At 57.9% G+C, this 12,996-nt stretch overlaps 1 protein-coding gene across 6 annotated transcripts in view; it reads left to right on the top strand.

Annotated features, from left to right (window-relative positions):
* The window catches only part of KIAA0513 (KIAA0513 ortholog), a 36,021-nt gene extending 23,519 nt beyond the window's left edge, over positions 1-12,502 (top strand). For 3 of the 6 annotated variants that reach the window (XM_075161553.1, XM_075161555.1, XM_075161554.1), the window contains 12 exons: positions 1,192-1,687; positions 2,486-2,585; positions 3,030-3,103; positions 3,251-3,321; positions 3,847-4,054; positions 4,501-4,541; positions 5,110-5,188; positions 5,533-5,610; positions 7,313-7,342; positions 9,870-9,950; positions 10,261-10,355; positions 10,474-12,232. In XM_075161553.1, the coding sequence (XP_075017654.1) occupies positions 1,350-1,687; positions 2,486-2,585; positions 3,030-3,103; positions 3,251-3,321; positions 3,847-4,054; positions 4,501-4,541; positions 5,110-5,188; positions 5,533-5,610; positions 7,313-7,342; positions 9,870-9,950; positions 10,261-10,355; positions 10,474-10,523 (1,245 nt within the window). In that variant the 5' untranslated portion in view covers positions 1,192-1,349 and the 3' untranslated portion in view covers positions 10,524-12,232. Of the gene's footprint in view, positions 1-1,191; positions 1,688-2,485; positions 2,586-3,029; positions 3,104-3,250; positions 3,322-3,846; positions 4,055-4,500; positions 4,542-5,109; positions 5,189-5,532; positions 5,611-7,312; positions 7,343-9,869; positions 9,951-10,260; positions 10,356-10,473; positions 12,233-12,286 lie in introns of those variants that run through there. The other 3 variants (XM_075161558.1, XM_075161556.1, XR_012675435.1) reach the window with 2 other exon arrangements.
* Positions 12,503-12,996: the final 494 nt, after the last annotated feature.

Here is a 12,996-nt window from a genome sequence, read left to right as displayed (position 1 = left end):
CTGATGAACTGAACATTGGTCCCTTGGGGTGTGCTAATCTTTGAGCTGAAAGAAATCTGGGATTTTTTTTGCTCTGGGGATGGTTGCCTGTGTCCTGGGATCAGTTCCCTCGAAGGCAGCGGGGCTGTGGCAGTGCTGCCGTTGTGCTGCCCTGGGGATGTCACTGCTTTACCTGTGCCACTGTCCCTGCTCCTCTGCCGTGCTGCCTTGCCCTGCGCTGGCCCCGCGCCCGGCTGCTGCGGCGGGACTGCTTGTACCGGGCTCGCTTCTCGGAAGGCATCGCTTCCCCGGGGCAGACACACGCTCGCCCAGGACACGAGGGACTCTCTGACGAAGAGGCAGCTTCAGGGCAGCCCCTTCTTCACCCCTTTTGCTGCACAGCAGCTGCTGCGGTACCCCCCGGGATGCGCGTGCGCCGGAGCATCGCGGTCCATCGCCGGCCAGTATCGCAGAGCATCGCGGTCCATTGCCAGCCGGTATCGCGGAGCATCGCAGTCCCTCGCCGGCCGGTGCTCCCCGCGCTCTCCGGAGAGCAGAGGTGCCTCCGGCTGCCGTACCTGCTTTGCAGGGCTTTTGCAATCTGGGTTGGGCGCCAAAACTAATGAATCTAATTGCAGTCTGGATCCCTACATCCGCATCCCCTTACGGTTTCAGTTGCGTTCAGCATCCCCTTTCCATTCCCAGTTTAACCAAGTCACTGCATGTTTAACACTGGGATGCTCCACCCTGGAAATGGTCCCATTTCCAAAGGGGGTCAGGCAGACCCGTGAGCAGAGAGGAGGGAAGGGGAGAGGAGGATGCTTCTCTGGGCCTGTCTTGGAAAATCACCAGTGTGTTTGCCAGCTGCTGGCTCATGCCAGCCCAGTTTTGCCCGTCAGGCTGTGAGATGTCACATCCCAAATGTGGCATATGGAGCTTGGGCTCAAATTGCCTCTTTTCTGGCCTAAAGGATGAAAATCCCACTTGAACGGTGCAGAAAGCACACGAGCACTGCATGGTTTTGCTTATTCGCGTGGCTGATGGAGAGCAGCCAGCTCTGCCTGCCCCGTGCGCCCCTGTCCTGTCCCTCCCGGCTGCTGATGGGCATCCTGGGGACATCGTAGGTGGTGGCCTGTGGTCTCCTCTCCCAAGGTCCATGGTGGCCGTTCCCCGGGGTCCTCTCCTCACTCTTGTCCTCCCCCTGTCTTTCAGATGTCCTGCGGTAACCTGGTGCCCCACAGAAGGGCCTGCCTGCCTTAGCCAGCCCGTCCCCCCAGGCACCCTGTGGGCGATGGCCTCGACGACCCAGTGAGGGGTGAAAGGACAAGGACCAAGTCCCCCCGACACCACCACATCCCCCCTGGAGAGCCATGGAGGCCCCCCTGGATGTGCCCGTAGGGAACCTCATTGACTTTGATGCCGAAACGCCCGCCTGCATCCCCTCGGAGCCCTCTCCTCCCGCTGTCCCCAGCGGCAACGGGCACCTGGGGGATGTGGGGGACGCGGCCGGGGAGGAGAGCGATGCCACCGAGTCGGCGGACAGCGAGAACGACATGGGCGACTCCCCCAGGCACTGGGGCGGCTACCGCCGCTCCTCCTCCAACGAGTCCTTCTCCTCCAGCCAGAGCACCGAGTCGGCCCGGGACGAGGCGGCGGCCGAGCGCCGGGAGTTCATGCGGCACTACGTGGAAAAGATCTTCACCGGAGGGTGAGCGAGCAGGGCCGGTCCGCGCCGCCTGGGGACATCCCGCGGGATGGGATCTGGCTGCTTTCCCTCTCCGGGAACATCGGTTTGTGTCCTTCCCCGTGCTGGGCTAACGCAGCTTGTTGCTCCCCGCCGTAACGCGGCATTGGAGCCAAGGGGGGGATGCGGGCTCTGACTTGCACCCCTCTCTTGGGCACGTTCCAGCTCATCTTTCATCCCAATTTCCCTCCCCTCTTCTCTCTCCCCTTTCCCATGCTGGGGTCTTGCCACGGCGGGGGTCTCCAGCTCCTCTCCCCCGCTGGGCATCTCTGCTGCTGCTTGTAGAAATGTCAGCAGCTCGTGCGTGCCCCGGGGCCCCACGGCAGCCCCCGGCTTGCCCCCCAGCCCTGCATCCCTCCCAGCTCCCATCGCTGTGGTCTCCGTAACGCTGCGGCTCAGCGTGTCAAGCAGGATTGAGCAACCCGAGCGTGATGAGCAGCAACAGGGGTTGTTTTTGCTCTGGGGCAGAGTGCCTGTCTCTGGAGCTCAGCTTCTGCTCGGGCTGTCCTTGGCTCTTCCCTTCTCCTTCTGCCTTTGGTTTCCCCCCTGCCAGGGAGGAACAAAAGAGCAGCGTGAGCCGGAGGATAACAAAATGGATGCTCCCCTTCCCCTCTTCCTCTGCCTTCCTCCCAGCGTCGCAGCACCAGGATGCTGCCGCCAAGAGGGATGACGTGGGGGAGCTGAGCCGTGCTGGCTGGATAGGGGATGCTGGCCACATCCTCAACTTTAACGGTGTTTTTTTTTCTTTTTTTCCCATTTCAGAGAGGATTTGGACCAAGAAGAGAAGGCCAGGTTTGGTGAGCTCTGCAGCGGCGAGAACGGGAAGGGCAGGGAATGGTTCGCGAGATACGTGAGCGCCCAGGTAAGGGGAGGGATGGGCGAAGGAGCAGCGATGCTGTACTGGGGCTTTGGAGCAGCCTGGGCAGGAGGCTCAGGCCAGGGGAATTTAGCAACGGCCCAAAGCGATATTTTTGGAGGGCGGGAACTCGGGGAAAGGGAGGAACTTCAGCAGAGGGAGATACAGAAGTGAATAAATGCATCTCGAGGCAGTTAAGTACGTGCTTGTTGCAATGTGGGAGAGAAGTCACCTGTTTTATTTAAAATGAAGTCCCATCAGCACTCAGAAACGTCCTATTCCCCAGAAAAACAATTCAGAGAGGCAAACCGCTGCCTCCGAGAGGGAGGCCCGACCGCCTGTGGTCTCTGCCCACCTCCCTGCGGTGGGGGGTCCCGGGGTGGGGGCTGAGGTTGCCCTTGCTGCTTGCGGCAGGCAGCTGGTGCTGACCCCTGGGCTTTGTGCCTGCAGCGCTGCAACTCCAAGTGCGTCTCGGAGCAGACCTTCTACCGCCTGATGCAGTCGTTCGCCCTCGTGCTGTTTGAGTAAGTCGGGGGCGGGGGGTTTGGGGCTTTGTTGCAACCACCGAAAGCCCCTGAGATCAGAGCCATGGCTCGAGGAGGGGCAGCAACCACGAGGCTGCTTGGGTTGCCATCGATGGGCGTCTTCACCGAATCCTCCCTCCGTGTCAGGTGTCACCAGATGGATGACTTCAGCCCTGCCAAGAACCTCATGACCATGTGTTTCACCTACTACTACGTGGGTAAGAGATGCCTGCACCCTCGGGCTTTGCTTGTGCTGGAGACCGGTGGTGAAGTGTGTCCTATGCATGGGAAGGGTGATGGATGGGTACCCAAGCTTGCTCTGGCTGACTCCGATATTGAGCAGAAAAGAGCCTCCATGGCACAGAAGCTGTGCAAACCTGCCGGGGACCCTCGCTGGCGTGGTACCTCACCCTGATGCTGGTTTATCATGGCTTCTAGCCAGGGATGTTTGTATGTGGTGATCCCCAGATGTTCCCCAACCCTGGGGATGTGATGTGAAACCCCCAGCCCAGAAGCACCTTGGTTCGTTGCTTGGTGTGTGGTGGTCACTCCTCCACGGGGGGCTGGATTTCTGTCCAAAATGGGGGGAGAATAAAGACCTACAGGAATTGGGATGCGGTCTGGGCCATTTCTGTCTGGCTCCTGGTCTCCACGGTGCGTCTTGTAGCTGGGAGCAGGTCTCCCAGGAGCTGGCAGCACCCAGGACCATGGGGCCAGCTGAGCTCCTGCCACCTTGCCCACAGGCAAGACCCACGCGCTGCCCTTGGAGGCCAAGGAGAAGCCCATGGGCAGCATCGACTCGTACCTGAAGTCGGCGAACAGCTGGCTGGCAGAGAAGAAGGACATTGCGGAGCGACTGCTGAAAAACACATCGGCCAAGACGGAGAACGTCAAGGGCTTCTTTGGGGGCCTGGAGACCAAACTGAAGGGTCCTACCACCAAAAAGAGCGAGTGGGTACCGCTCCTTGGGTGGGCATGGTGGGCTGAGGCAGGCACTCGTAACGTGACCAAGCCAGAAACCTCCTGGGTGTAGGATCACTATGAGCCAGGGGTTATCATGGCCATGGGAAGACGGTCTCTAGCCTAGTCCCATGCGTCATACTTTGGTCATTGGGCATCTCATGGTCTGGGAGTCCCGTGTCCCTTGGGCATGGAGGTGTGTGGTTCCAGGAGACAGTGCTGTTGCTTTGTGGTCTTCTGCATAATCTCTGAACTGGGTCCGACTGGGATGGACGTCACAGTCTCTTAGCCACCTTTCTGGCCCCGGGGACAGTGGCATGGGAGCAGGGGGTCTTTCAAATGAAGGTGCTCCCCTCGCCAGGGAGACCAGAGCTTTGCCGCATGGGCTGTCAGGGGGACAGGCTTTTCGGGAGCTGACGCTGATTTCTGTGCCACAGCGAAGGTGAGGACAAGCCAAAAGAGAAGCTGAAGAAGACGGGTGAGTGGAGTCAGCGTTACTGAACTAGGCATGGTCAAGGCATCTCTGGGGAAGGAGCGAGGGTTGGAAGTGGTACAAGATGCCCGGCATTGTGGGAGGTGTGGGGTGGGGAGAAGGACAAGACTGATGCTGTCTCCTCTGAGCTCCTAGAGAAGTGCTCCAAAGGAGCCTTCCCAGCTCCTTGCTTTGGAGCAATCACAGCTGTTGTCCCACAAGGACATCTTGTGGCATCTTGTCCTCAGTGGCACCAGGTTGTAGAGGTTGGGCACCCACTGCTGCTCCAGTCGCCACCCTGGTAGCCGCGTGTGCTACCAAACCAGAAGTCCAGTCCCTCGAGCATCCTCCTGGGGCATCCATCCTTGACCAGAGCTAATATCTGCCCGCAAAGGGTAGCCAAAGCTCCTCTTCACATTGACGGGGATGTGTTGGGGATGAGTATTTGGTTTGCAGACCTTGCCGTCACGGCTGCTTGGATGCCGAGCTTGGGGGCCGGGGGGCACAAAGTCTGCACATGGGTGGGAAGGTGGGAGTCATCCAGACCTTGGCATGTGACTGTGTGTCCCCACAGTTTCCGTGCAGAGCCCAGAGGAGGAGAAGAAGGGAGAGAAGATCTACCTGTACATGCACCTCAAGCAGCAGCCGATCTGGTAAAGCCTGCCCGGGGCGAGCTGGCTCCTGCCAAATCCCCTGGGGAGGGGGTTTGTCCTCTTGGCCCACACATTCCCCAGACTTTCATGAGTGCTTTTAAGCTGCTGCTGCTCCTCAAAGAGGTGACCGTGGCTTTTGCACGTCCCTTGTGCTAGTGAGAGTCTGTTTGCAGACACGCAAGGAGCTGGTCCAAAAATGGACCAAATCTGCCAGACTTGCTTAGCCCCCCCGGAATCATCTCCTGGCCCCTGGGAAATGGGTGAGCTTGGCCCTGGGAGGACTTGGGGGCAAGCTGGGAGAGATTGGGGGTGGCTGTCCCCAACACCTCCCTCCCTCCCTGCAGGCACAACCTGCGGTTTTGGAATGCCGCCTTCTTCGACGCCGTGCACTGCGAGCGCAGGAAGCGGTCCCCCACCACCAGGTAGGACATGTCCCCGTGGGAAAAGGAGACGCCGTGTCCCCTCCAGCCCCCGGCATTCCCCTCTGCTCCTAACGGCCCTAAGGATCACCGACCACGGGGAAACGCTCTGCTTTCCACCCCTGATTGCAAAGCTGCCGGGGCCGCTGGGCTGTGGGGTGGGGAGGTGAGCAAGGGAAATAATCCCTTGCCTCGGGCAGGTACATGTGCATCTTCTTAAGGATTTGGGAGCATAAAGGTTTTCTTGCTTATTTTGCATCGTTTTTGCAAGCCCTAGAGGTGTGTCCAGAAAACCCAGCCAGGGTTCAGGCCGTTGGTGTTTAGTTTGCAAGCGGATCTGGGAAAAGATGCTTGGTGCAGCCCTTCGGGGAGGTGCAGCGGGCGGGGAGGGGATGCCCTGGGTCCCGGCGGTCCCTGGGAGGGCCGTGGAAGTGCTGCTGGCGCAGCGTGGGGACCGACCCCGGGCAGGCAGCAAGGACGAGAGCTGGAGACGGCCCCAAGGGCTGGGAGGATCGGGATAAACCCTGCAAAGGGAATGGGCTGCTCGTTTCGGAGGGTAGCTGTGTGCAGGGAGCATCTGGGTGCCTGGGCATGGGGACCCCACGGGATGCAAGGGTGGGCGAGATGCTCGCCGGGCTCATGCCCATCTCTTGCTCCACCGTGGACCTGCTGTGAGGGCTCGAGCAATTCACTCTCGACCGCGGTTTCACCTCTCCAAAGCCGGACCGTCCCGCTGCGTGTCTGTGCAGTGCTTTGAGGCTTTGAGTTCTCGGGGTGAGTCGTGGAGCTCAGAGCATCTGAACAGCCCCTTTCCTGAGCCGCGACGGCACTCCCCAGCCCTCCTGCCTACTCCCCAAAACCCGAGCTAAGCCACGGCAGCCCTGGCTCACACCATGAGATGCTTTGCCAGGCTCAGCGCACCGATCAATCTCTGCTTTCTCCTTTATTGCTTTTCTTTTTTTCCAAGCAAGCCACTGAAAGAACCTATTGAACAGTAATGTAACCATAACTGCATTTGCTTTGATTAAGGCCCGAATTAGCAGCAGCAAATGTCTCACAAGGACATACGCCACCGGCAGCTGCTCTCTGCTCCGAGTGCCTTTCTCAATTAATGTGATGGCTGAGTCTGCCTCCGCTGCACAAACAAGCCCGACTAACGAATGAGCTTCGGGAGCTGCAGCCTGGAGTCCTCCGAGTATCTCAGGGGGGTTGGAAGGTGGTGGTGACCCCCCCCTCAATCCTCTGGAGAGGATAATAGAAGCCACTGGGTGAACTGGGATGCAGCTTGCTGGACTGGAGATTAAAATCCCTGGCAGGAGGAGTTGGTTGGCGAGGGCTGGGGATCCCAGGGGCTGGGTTTGAAATGCCAGGGATGATGCTTGACCATGGCAGGCGTCTGCAGGGTCCGTGGTGACTGGTTTGTGACAGTGCCCATCTCTGTGGGGTGGCCAGGGCATCGCTGGGGCAGCCGGGCTGCGTCCTCCCAGGGCTGCAGTGAGAGCTGGGGAGGTTTTTTCTCCTCTCGGTGGGGAGGGCAGGGGACGGGGGGAAGGAACCAGAACTAAACTCTTTTTCTCTCTCTTTCCTCTCTCTGCCTCTAACAACCTTCTTCCGTCTCTTCTTCTCTCCTTTCCCCTCCATCCCTCTATCTTGCATGATCTTTCACACACCACTTTTGTCGGCCCCGTTTCTGCTGCCGCTCCAGAGGGAACGCTGGGGAGGAAGAGGAGAAGAGGTGTGTCTGTCCCCGTACTTCGGTGCATTAGTGTCCAGAGGCCAACGCTCACTTCAGGTCCAAATCCTGCCCTGGGGAGGGGGGTAACGTGTTGCAGGGGGGCTCTGAAAGGCCCTTCTCCACCGGGGAGGAACGGCCGCCAGAGGTTTGACTTCATGAGCATCACCCTCTCAAAAGGGCCAGAAAGGTGGACATGGGTTCCTCTTTAATGCGGCTTTTTAAAAAGAAACCCGACTGGTTTTAAGCTATGATACTTTACTGTGGGAATTGGGTGCCCAGCTGCTGGGGAAGCCAAGGGCTTGTGCCGGGAACAGTTCCCTGGGCAGGTTTTGGACATGAACTGAGTCTCTTCGTGGAGAAAGCATCCCCCTCTCCTGTCCTTCCCGCTTGCTGCTGGCTTCTGCTGCCGTGTAGATGTGCTGAGCATCCTTTGCCAGCTGGAAAAGCTGGTCCTTCTATTTTTTCTAATGCACTCTTGTGTTGCCATCCCTAGATAAAAAGAAAAATGCAAACGGGGCTGCATGTCATGATCGCAGGCGTGTCCTCCGGGTTGCAAAGCTCAAAAGCAGCCGCATCCATCCATGCTCCGAGCTGGGATCGGGGGGCGAGGAGAGTCATTGCTCTCTTGCTGGAGTGTGGGATATTCAATCTTGGAGCAAATCACTTGAAGTGATGGCATTAGCAAGAGGATGAGGGCTCTTTGAAGCTTGGCAGTAAATTTTCTGCGTGACTAAGGCATCCGCCGGCAACTGGATAACTTAAATATTGCCCAGAGAGAGCATTGCTCAGGTTAGCTGTGCGGGGTGAAACGCTGCTGCTGAAAGACGAGCGATGCCGAGAGATCCAAGCCAATCTCACCGGCATGGTTCTTGCCAGTGCCTGGCGGCGGTGAGGCTTTCCCGGGTACCCTGAAATACAGGCATGGTGTTACACAGCCCGTGGGGTTATGCACCCCTGCGCCTGCCCCGCCGAGCGGTATAAAGACCCAAGGGTCTGAGTAGAGCCACATGTGGGCTTTCCCCCTTCCCAGGCACGTTACTACCGAGTAACAAGCCAGAAGCACGGTGAATTTTTCTTGGGCACTTTGATAATTTTTTTTTTCTCCCCTTCCTCCCTCAAAAACATAAAAAGGCAGGAAAAAAATAGTGAGATCTGTGAAGTTTTGCTTCCAGATTTCAAAGCTCCTTAATTTGATTCTTCTCCTTTCTTTTCAGCCTCCAGATTTGGATGTGGTTTTTATTTGCTATCGTAAGCTTTATCTGGGAGAAATTACACCTTTTTTTTTTTTTTTTAAATCCCCTTAAACGTATCGTATAAGTTTCCAGAGCCCTATAAATATAAGCAGCTCATCCCTGGAGACTGAAGGCTCAGCTCAGCAGCTTTCGCACGCCCGGGCTGGGCTGACTTGCGTGAGGACAGGCTCCTCTTGGTGGGGCCAGCCTGACTGAGCCCTCATCCTTTCCCAGTTTCACCAACACAAACGTGCACTGGGGCTGAGCTAACCTCACTGAATTTACCGCGAGACACCCTTCTTCCCAGCCGCCGTTTTCGCCCAACACAGCTCCTCGGACCCTGCTTGGCGTGCCGGCGAGCTAGCGCGAGCTGCAAGCGTGCGGTCCGCTCCTGGTGTTCTCCTCTTCCTTCTCCTCCACAGAGCTGTTTTTCTTCTACCTATCCCTATTTTCCCTTGCTTTTCCTCCTCTTATCCTTGGCTGTAACCTCACCTGACTTCTTCTCGGAAGGGGGCTGGCTTCACCCTGGAGCTGTAGTTTCCCCGGCGTGCATGGACTGAGCCCCCCCTGCCACCCCCTGAGCGTTGCACCACCATTTCTGTGACACAGGCTTTATTCCCAAAGACCCCCAGGCGGGACACCTGGATGGGGTCTCCTGCCACCGCCTAGAGTTGGTTGCAAACATCTAGAGCTTAAAACCCCTTCCTTTAGGCAATGCTGCGGTTGCATTTGCTGGGGAACCGGAGTGGAGCCGGAGCATCCTCAGGGCAGTGCTGTGATTTGGGACTTCAGCCCCCGAGTGGGGCCGTGGGGGGGGTACGGGAGCCCCCCCGTGCTGTCGGAGGGGGGAGGTATGTTTGGGGAGCGGCTTGCTCGGGGAGTTGGAGCCCCGCTGGGGGGGCTTCAGCAGAGCCCTGCGGGGACGGCCATCCCCAAGAGCTGCAAACCCCCCTGCTTCCTCGCTGTCCCCCTTGCCGAAGCGATGGCACCCGAGGTGAGAGACGCGAGCTCTGTGCTGGAGAGGCCGATGCTATTTCCTAGCTCTTAATCTGGGCCTTGAGGAGAAAGCCAAGGCTGAAGAAGACTTTCTCCTGGGGCGTCTCTTGCTTTGCCCCGGGGCGAGAGATCTGCGGATGGATGCAGGTGTGCGAGCTCATCCAGCACCGCAGGAGCGCTGGCAGCCGAGGGGCTCTCGGTGCCCTCCTGTCCTCAGGCAGCGTGGCCCCGGGGAGCGGGGGGATGCAGGCAGGGGGTCCCGGGGCGACGGCGGTGCCAGACGGGCTTGTGCCTTGCAGGGAGAAGTGGTGCCACATGACGCAGGAGGAGCGTGACGACAGCCTCCGCTTCAACGAGAACATCACCTTCGGGCAGCTGGGGTGAGCAGGGCGCGGGGACCGTCCCTCCTGCAGCCGGGCTCCGCGGTGTGTCCTCGCCAGCTGTGGGTGGGACACTTTACAGATGTTCCCCCACTGGGGACATCCCTTATGGTGCAAAGGATGCTTGATGCTTCTCCCTGGGACCTGCTCCTGCCCCTTACGTTGCCAATTCAGGCACTGCAGGGACCTAGCACAGCCCAGCATCATCCCAGCGCCCGCTACAAGGGGCCGCGGAGAGGAAGAGGAAGGTGGGGGGAAGAAAGGGCAGCCTGGCCCTTGCCTCACCAAGACCATCTCTGTCCTTCCTCAGCACCTTCATCCACAACATGCTGGCGTTCGGCCTGAACAAGAAGCTTTGCAGCGACTTCCTGAAGAAGCAGGCGACCATCGGCAATTTGGATGAAGGTAGGGGTGAGCCCGGGGGATGCGCACTCCCTTTGCGGGGTCCCGGAGGGATGGAGCCTGCCTGCCTGGCTGGGATGGTTCAGCACCCTCCCAGCACCCTTTTCTCTCTCCTCCACAGAGCAATACAAGCTGCTCAGCGACCACATCGAGCAGATGGCTACCGAATAGCCGCCTGGCCGGCGGGACGGCAGAGACGGTGGCCGGAGCGGGTGGGGAGGGGAGAGAAACCCACCTCTGGGGCTACCTGAAACTGAAGCTGGGCTACTTAAAAAAAAAATCACACACACAAGCTGCAATAAAACCTGCATGATCGTCCACCAAACTTTAGAGCTGCACCAGGGCAGCCTGTAGAAATAGAAGCCAAACAGCCCCCCCTCCCTCGCCAGACCCTCCCGCATCTGTTTTCAGAGTAGACAGTCCCCCAAGTGTATTTTGTCAGTTAAAAAAAAAAAAAAACAACAAGAGAAAAGCAAAAAGAGAGCGACTGCTGCAGCCCCCAGGTGTGTTTATGGGAGCTGGATCGCTGTGTCTCCAGCCCCCCCGTGAAACGCTGCCTGTGGTCTTCGCTGTTTTGTAGCATGACGGCAGAGCCACCAAATGTCTTTGCTGCTCGATGTCTTTCTGAGGCTGACGTGGATGGTGGTTAATCCGGAGCAAGCCAAGGCTGCCAGTCTGCTGCTGCTTTTCCCCGCCGGCATCCGCTGGGCAAACACAACGGAGGCTGGAGCTGGACCAGGGGTGCGGGAGGTGACGGCAGGGGCCGCATCCAGCCGCCGAGGGAAGCCCCTGCCGGGGGAGAGCAGCCGCCTCTGTCTCCAGTTTGACCCATCTCCCTCTGTAGTGAGGCACCGGGCGTCCGCAGCGTGTGGGTTTGTCCTGGCAATGCAGGAGCTGGCTGCTGAGGATGGCGATGGGATGCAGCAGCCGGCGGGAGGCTCTGGGTCAGTCTGGCAACGGGTTGGGTTGTGTACCCAGGGATGTCACCACCGGCCGGGGACTGTGTGGTTTTGTACCTCTGGACAGAGAGAAAACACAGTTTGCTCCGTATCGTTAGCCTGGATCAGCAGGAAAAAATCCATGGCTGTGGGTGGGATTGTGGGAGGGGAGGCAGAGGAGCACCGCGTGAAAGCAGCAGCGAAGCAGATTCCCCCTGCGCCCACTCCCTGCTGCATCGTCAGCGTCGGGGCTGCTGCGGGCTTGCGGCGTTTCCCAAAGCCTCCTGGCTTCCCGCAGCGGCCATGGTATGAGATTAATCGCCCTCCTTCCCCGGGCTGCACCTCGCTGCCCTCTCCTTCCCCAGCCCCTTCGCTCCAGCTGATCATCAGTCAGACCTGAAATAGCCCCGTCTTAAGTGCACCTCCTATTCTGCTCCGTGATGGCAGCTACCCGGTGTGCAGCGTAGCTGGTTTTTCCCCTGTGGACCTTAGCGCAGCGTTTGCAGAGAGGCTGGGGACATGGGGACATGGCTGCTCCCCTCCGCAAGGCGCATCCCTCCTCCCATGGGAAAAGCTGCTCCTCGAGCAAGAGGAAACCCCGGCACTCAGTCTCACCCCAAAAACATTGTCCTGACGTATAAGTCCAGGTTTCAAAGGACCATCAGTCCATTTTTCCCCATGCTGTCAGCTGTATCCCATAAGATAAATAGCATAACAGGGTTTTTTTTCCATGTAGCTCTTCGTTTACTGGTCTCGTTTCAAAACGATGCTTTTCACCAAGCTGGGCTTCCCTTGCTGCTTGGATTTTGGAAGCTCTGGTTCCTGCCAGTGCCGAGCTGGGACTCTGCTCCATGCTGGGTGTCGTAGGAATGATCGGATCCAGCCCTGGCTTTCCCTTGGCCATTCCCAAACCTGAGCAGAGTTACTGGAGAAAGGTTTTTGTCGGGGCGAGGGGCTGCCGGAGGGGACTTTGTGCACGTTAGTCCCCTCCGGCAGCCCCTCGCCCCGACGAACATCTTTCTGATGTTCGCTGAAAAAAAGTTCAGCGGTGAAATATGTATTATTTGCATGTGTATTTTTCTAAAAAAAAAAAAAAAAAAAAATTAAAATAAAATTAAAAAAAAAATTCCATAAACCCTTCCCGACCAGGACTGCGTGAAGGATGGGGTGAGAGAGAGAGAGAGAGATTGGAATAAATTGTCTTAAAAATGACTTTCTCGCCCAGCCGTTGTCTTGTGTTTTAATCAGATGGATCTTCTCCATGCTGCCTGCTCGGCCTCGATGGTCCCTGGTGCCTTCCCCAGCTCAGCCCCCGCCGCCTTCTCCCTTTTGATGACCTACTTTTTTAATAGGGAAAAATTGATGCACCTTTTAAAGAAACGTTAGCGTTTGCCCCCGAGCCAGCTAGGCACACGAAGGAGATTTAATTTTTATTTTCTTTTCCCCTGTGTGCTCAATCTCTGTCAGTCGCTGCTGATCCGACGGTGGAGCTGGGATCCTGCTCTGGCCTCGGGACATTTGATTTCAGTGTATTTAAAAATCAATTACTCAGTATTATCTTATTAAAAAAAGATGTTCCCTTAGATTAACGGGCTATGAGTGTCATCTTCCACCCAGGCTTCGGAGACCACGTCCCCTTGGATCTCTGTATGGCCAAGCTGAGCCTGTTCCCTGCCCTGCAGTGCTCATTTCTCTCTTGATAGCCC

The sequence above is a fragment of the Calonectris borealis genome, chromosome 12 (genome assembly GCF_964195595.1).
Source record: "Calonectris borealis chromosome 12, bCalBor7.hap1.2, whole genome shotgun sequence".
Taxonomy (NCBI): domain Eukaryota; kingdom Metazoa; phylum Chordata; class Aves; order Procellariiformes; family Procellariidae; genus Calonectris; species Calonectris borealis.
This window is presented reverse-complemented; position numbering and strand designations above follow the sequence as displayed.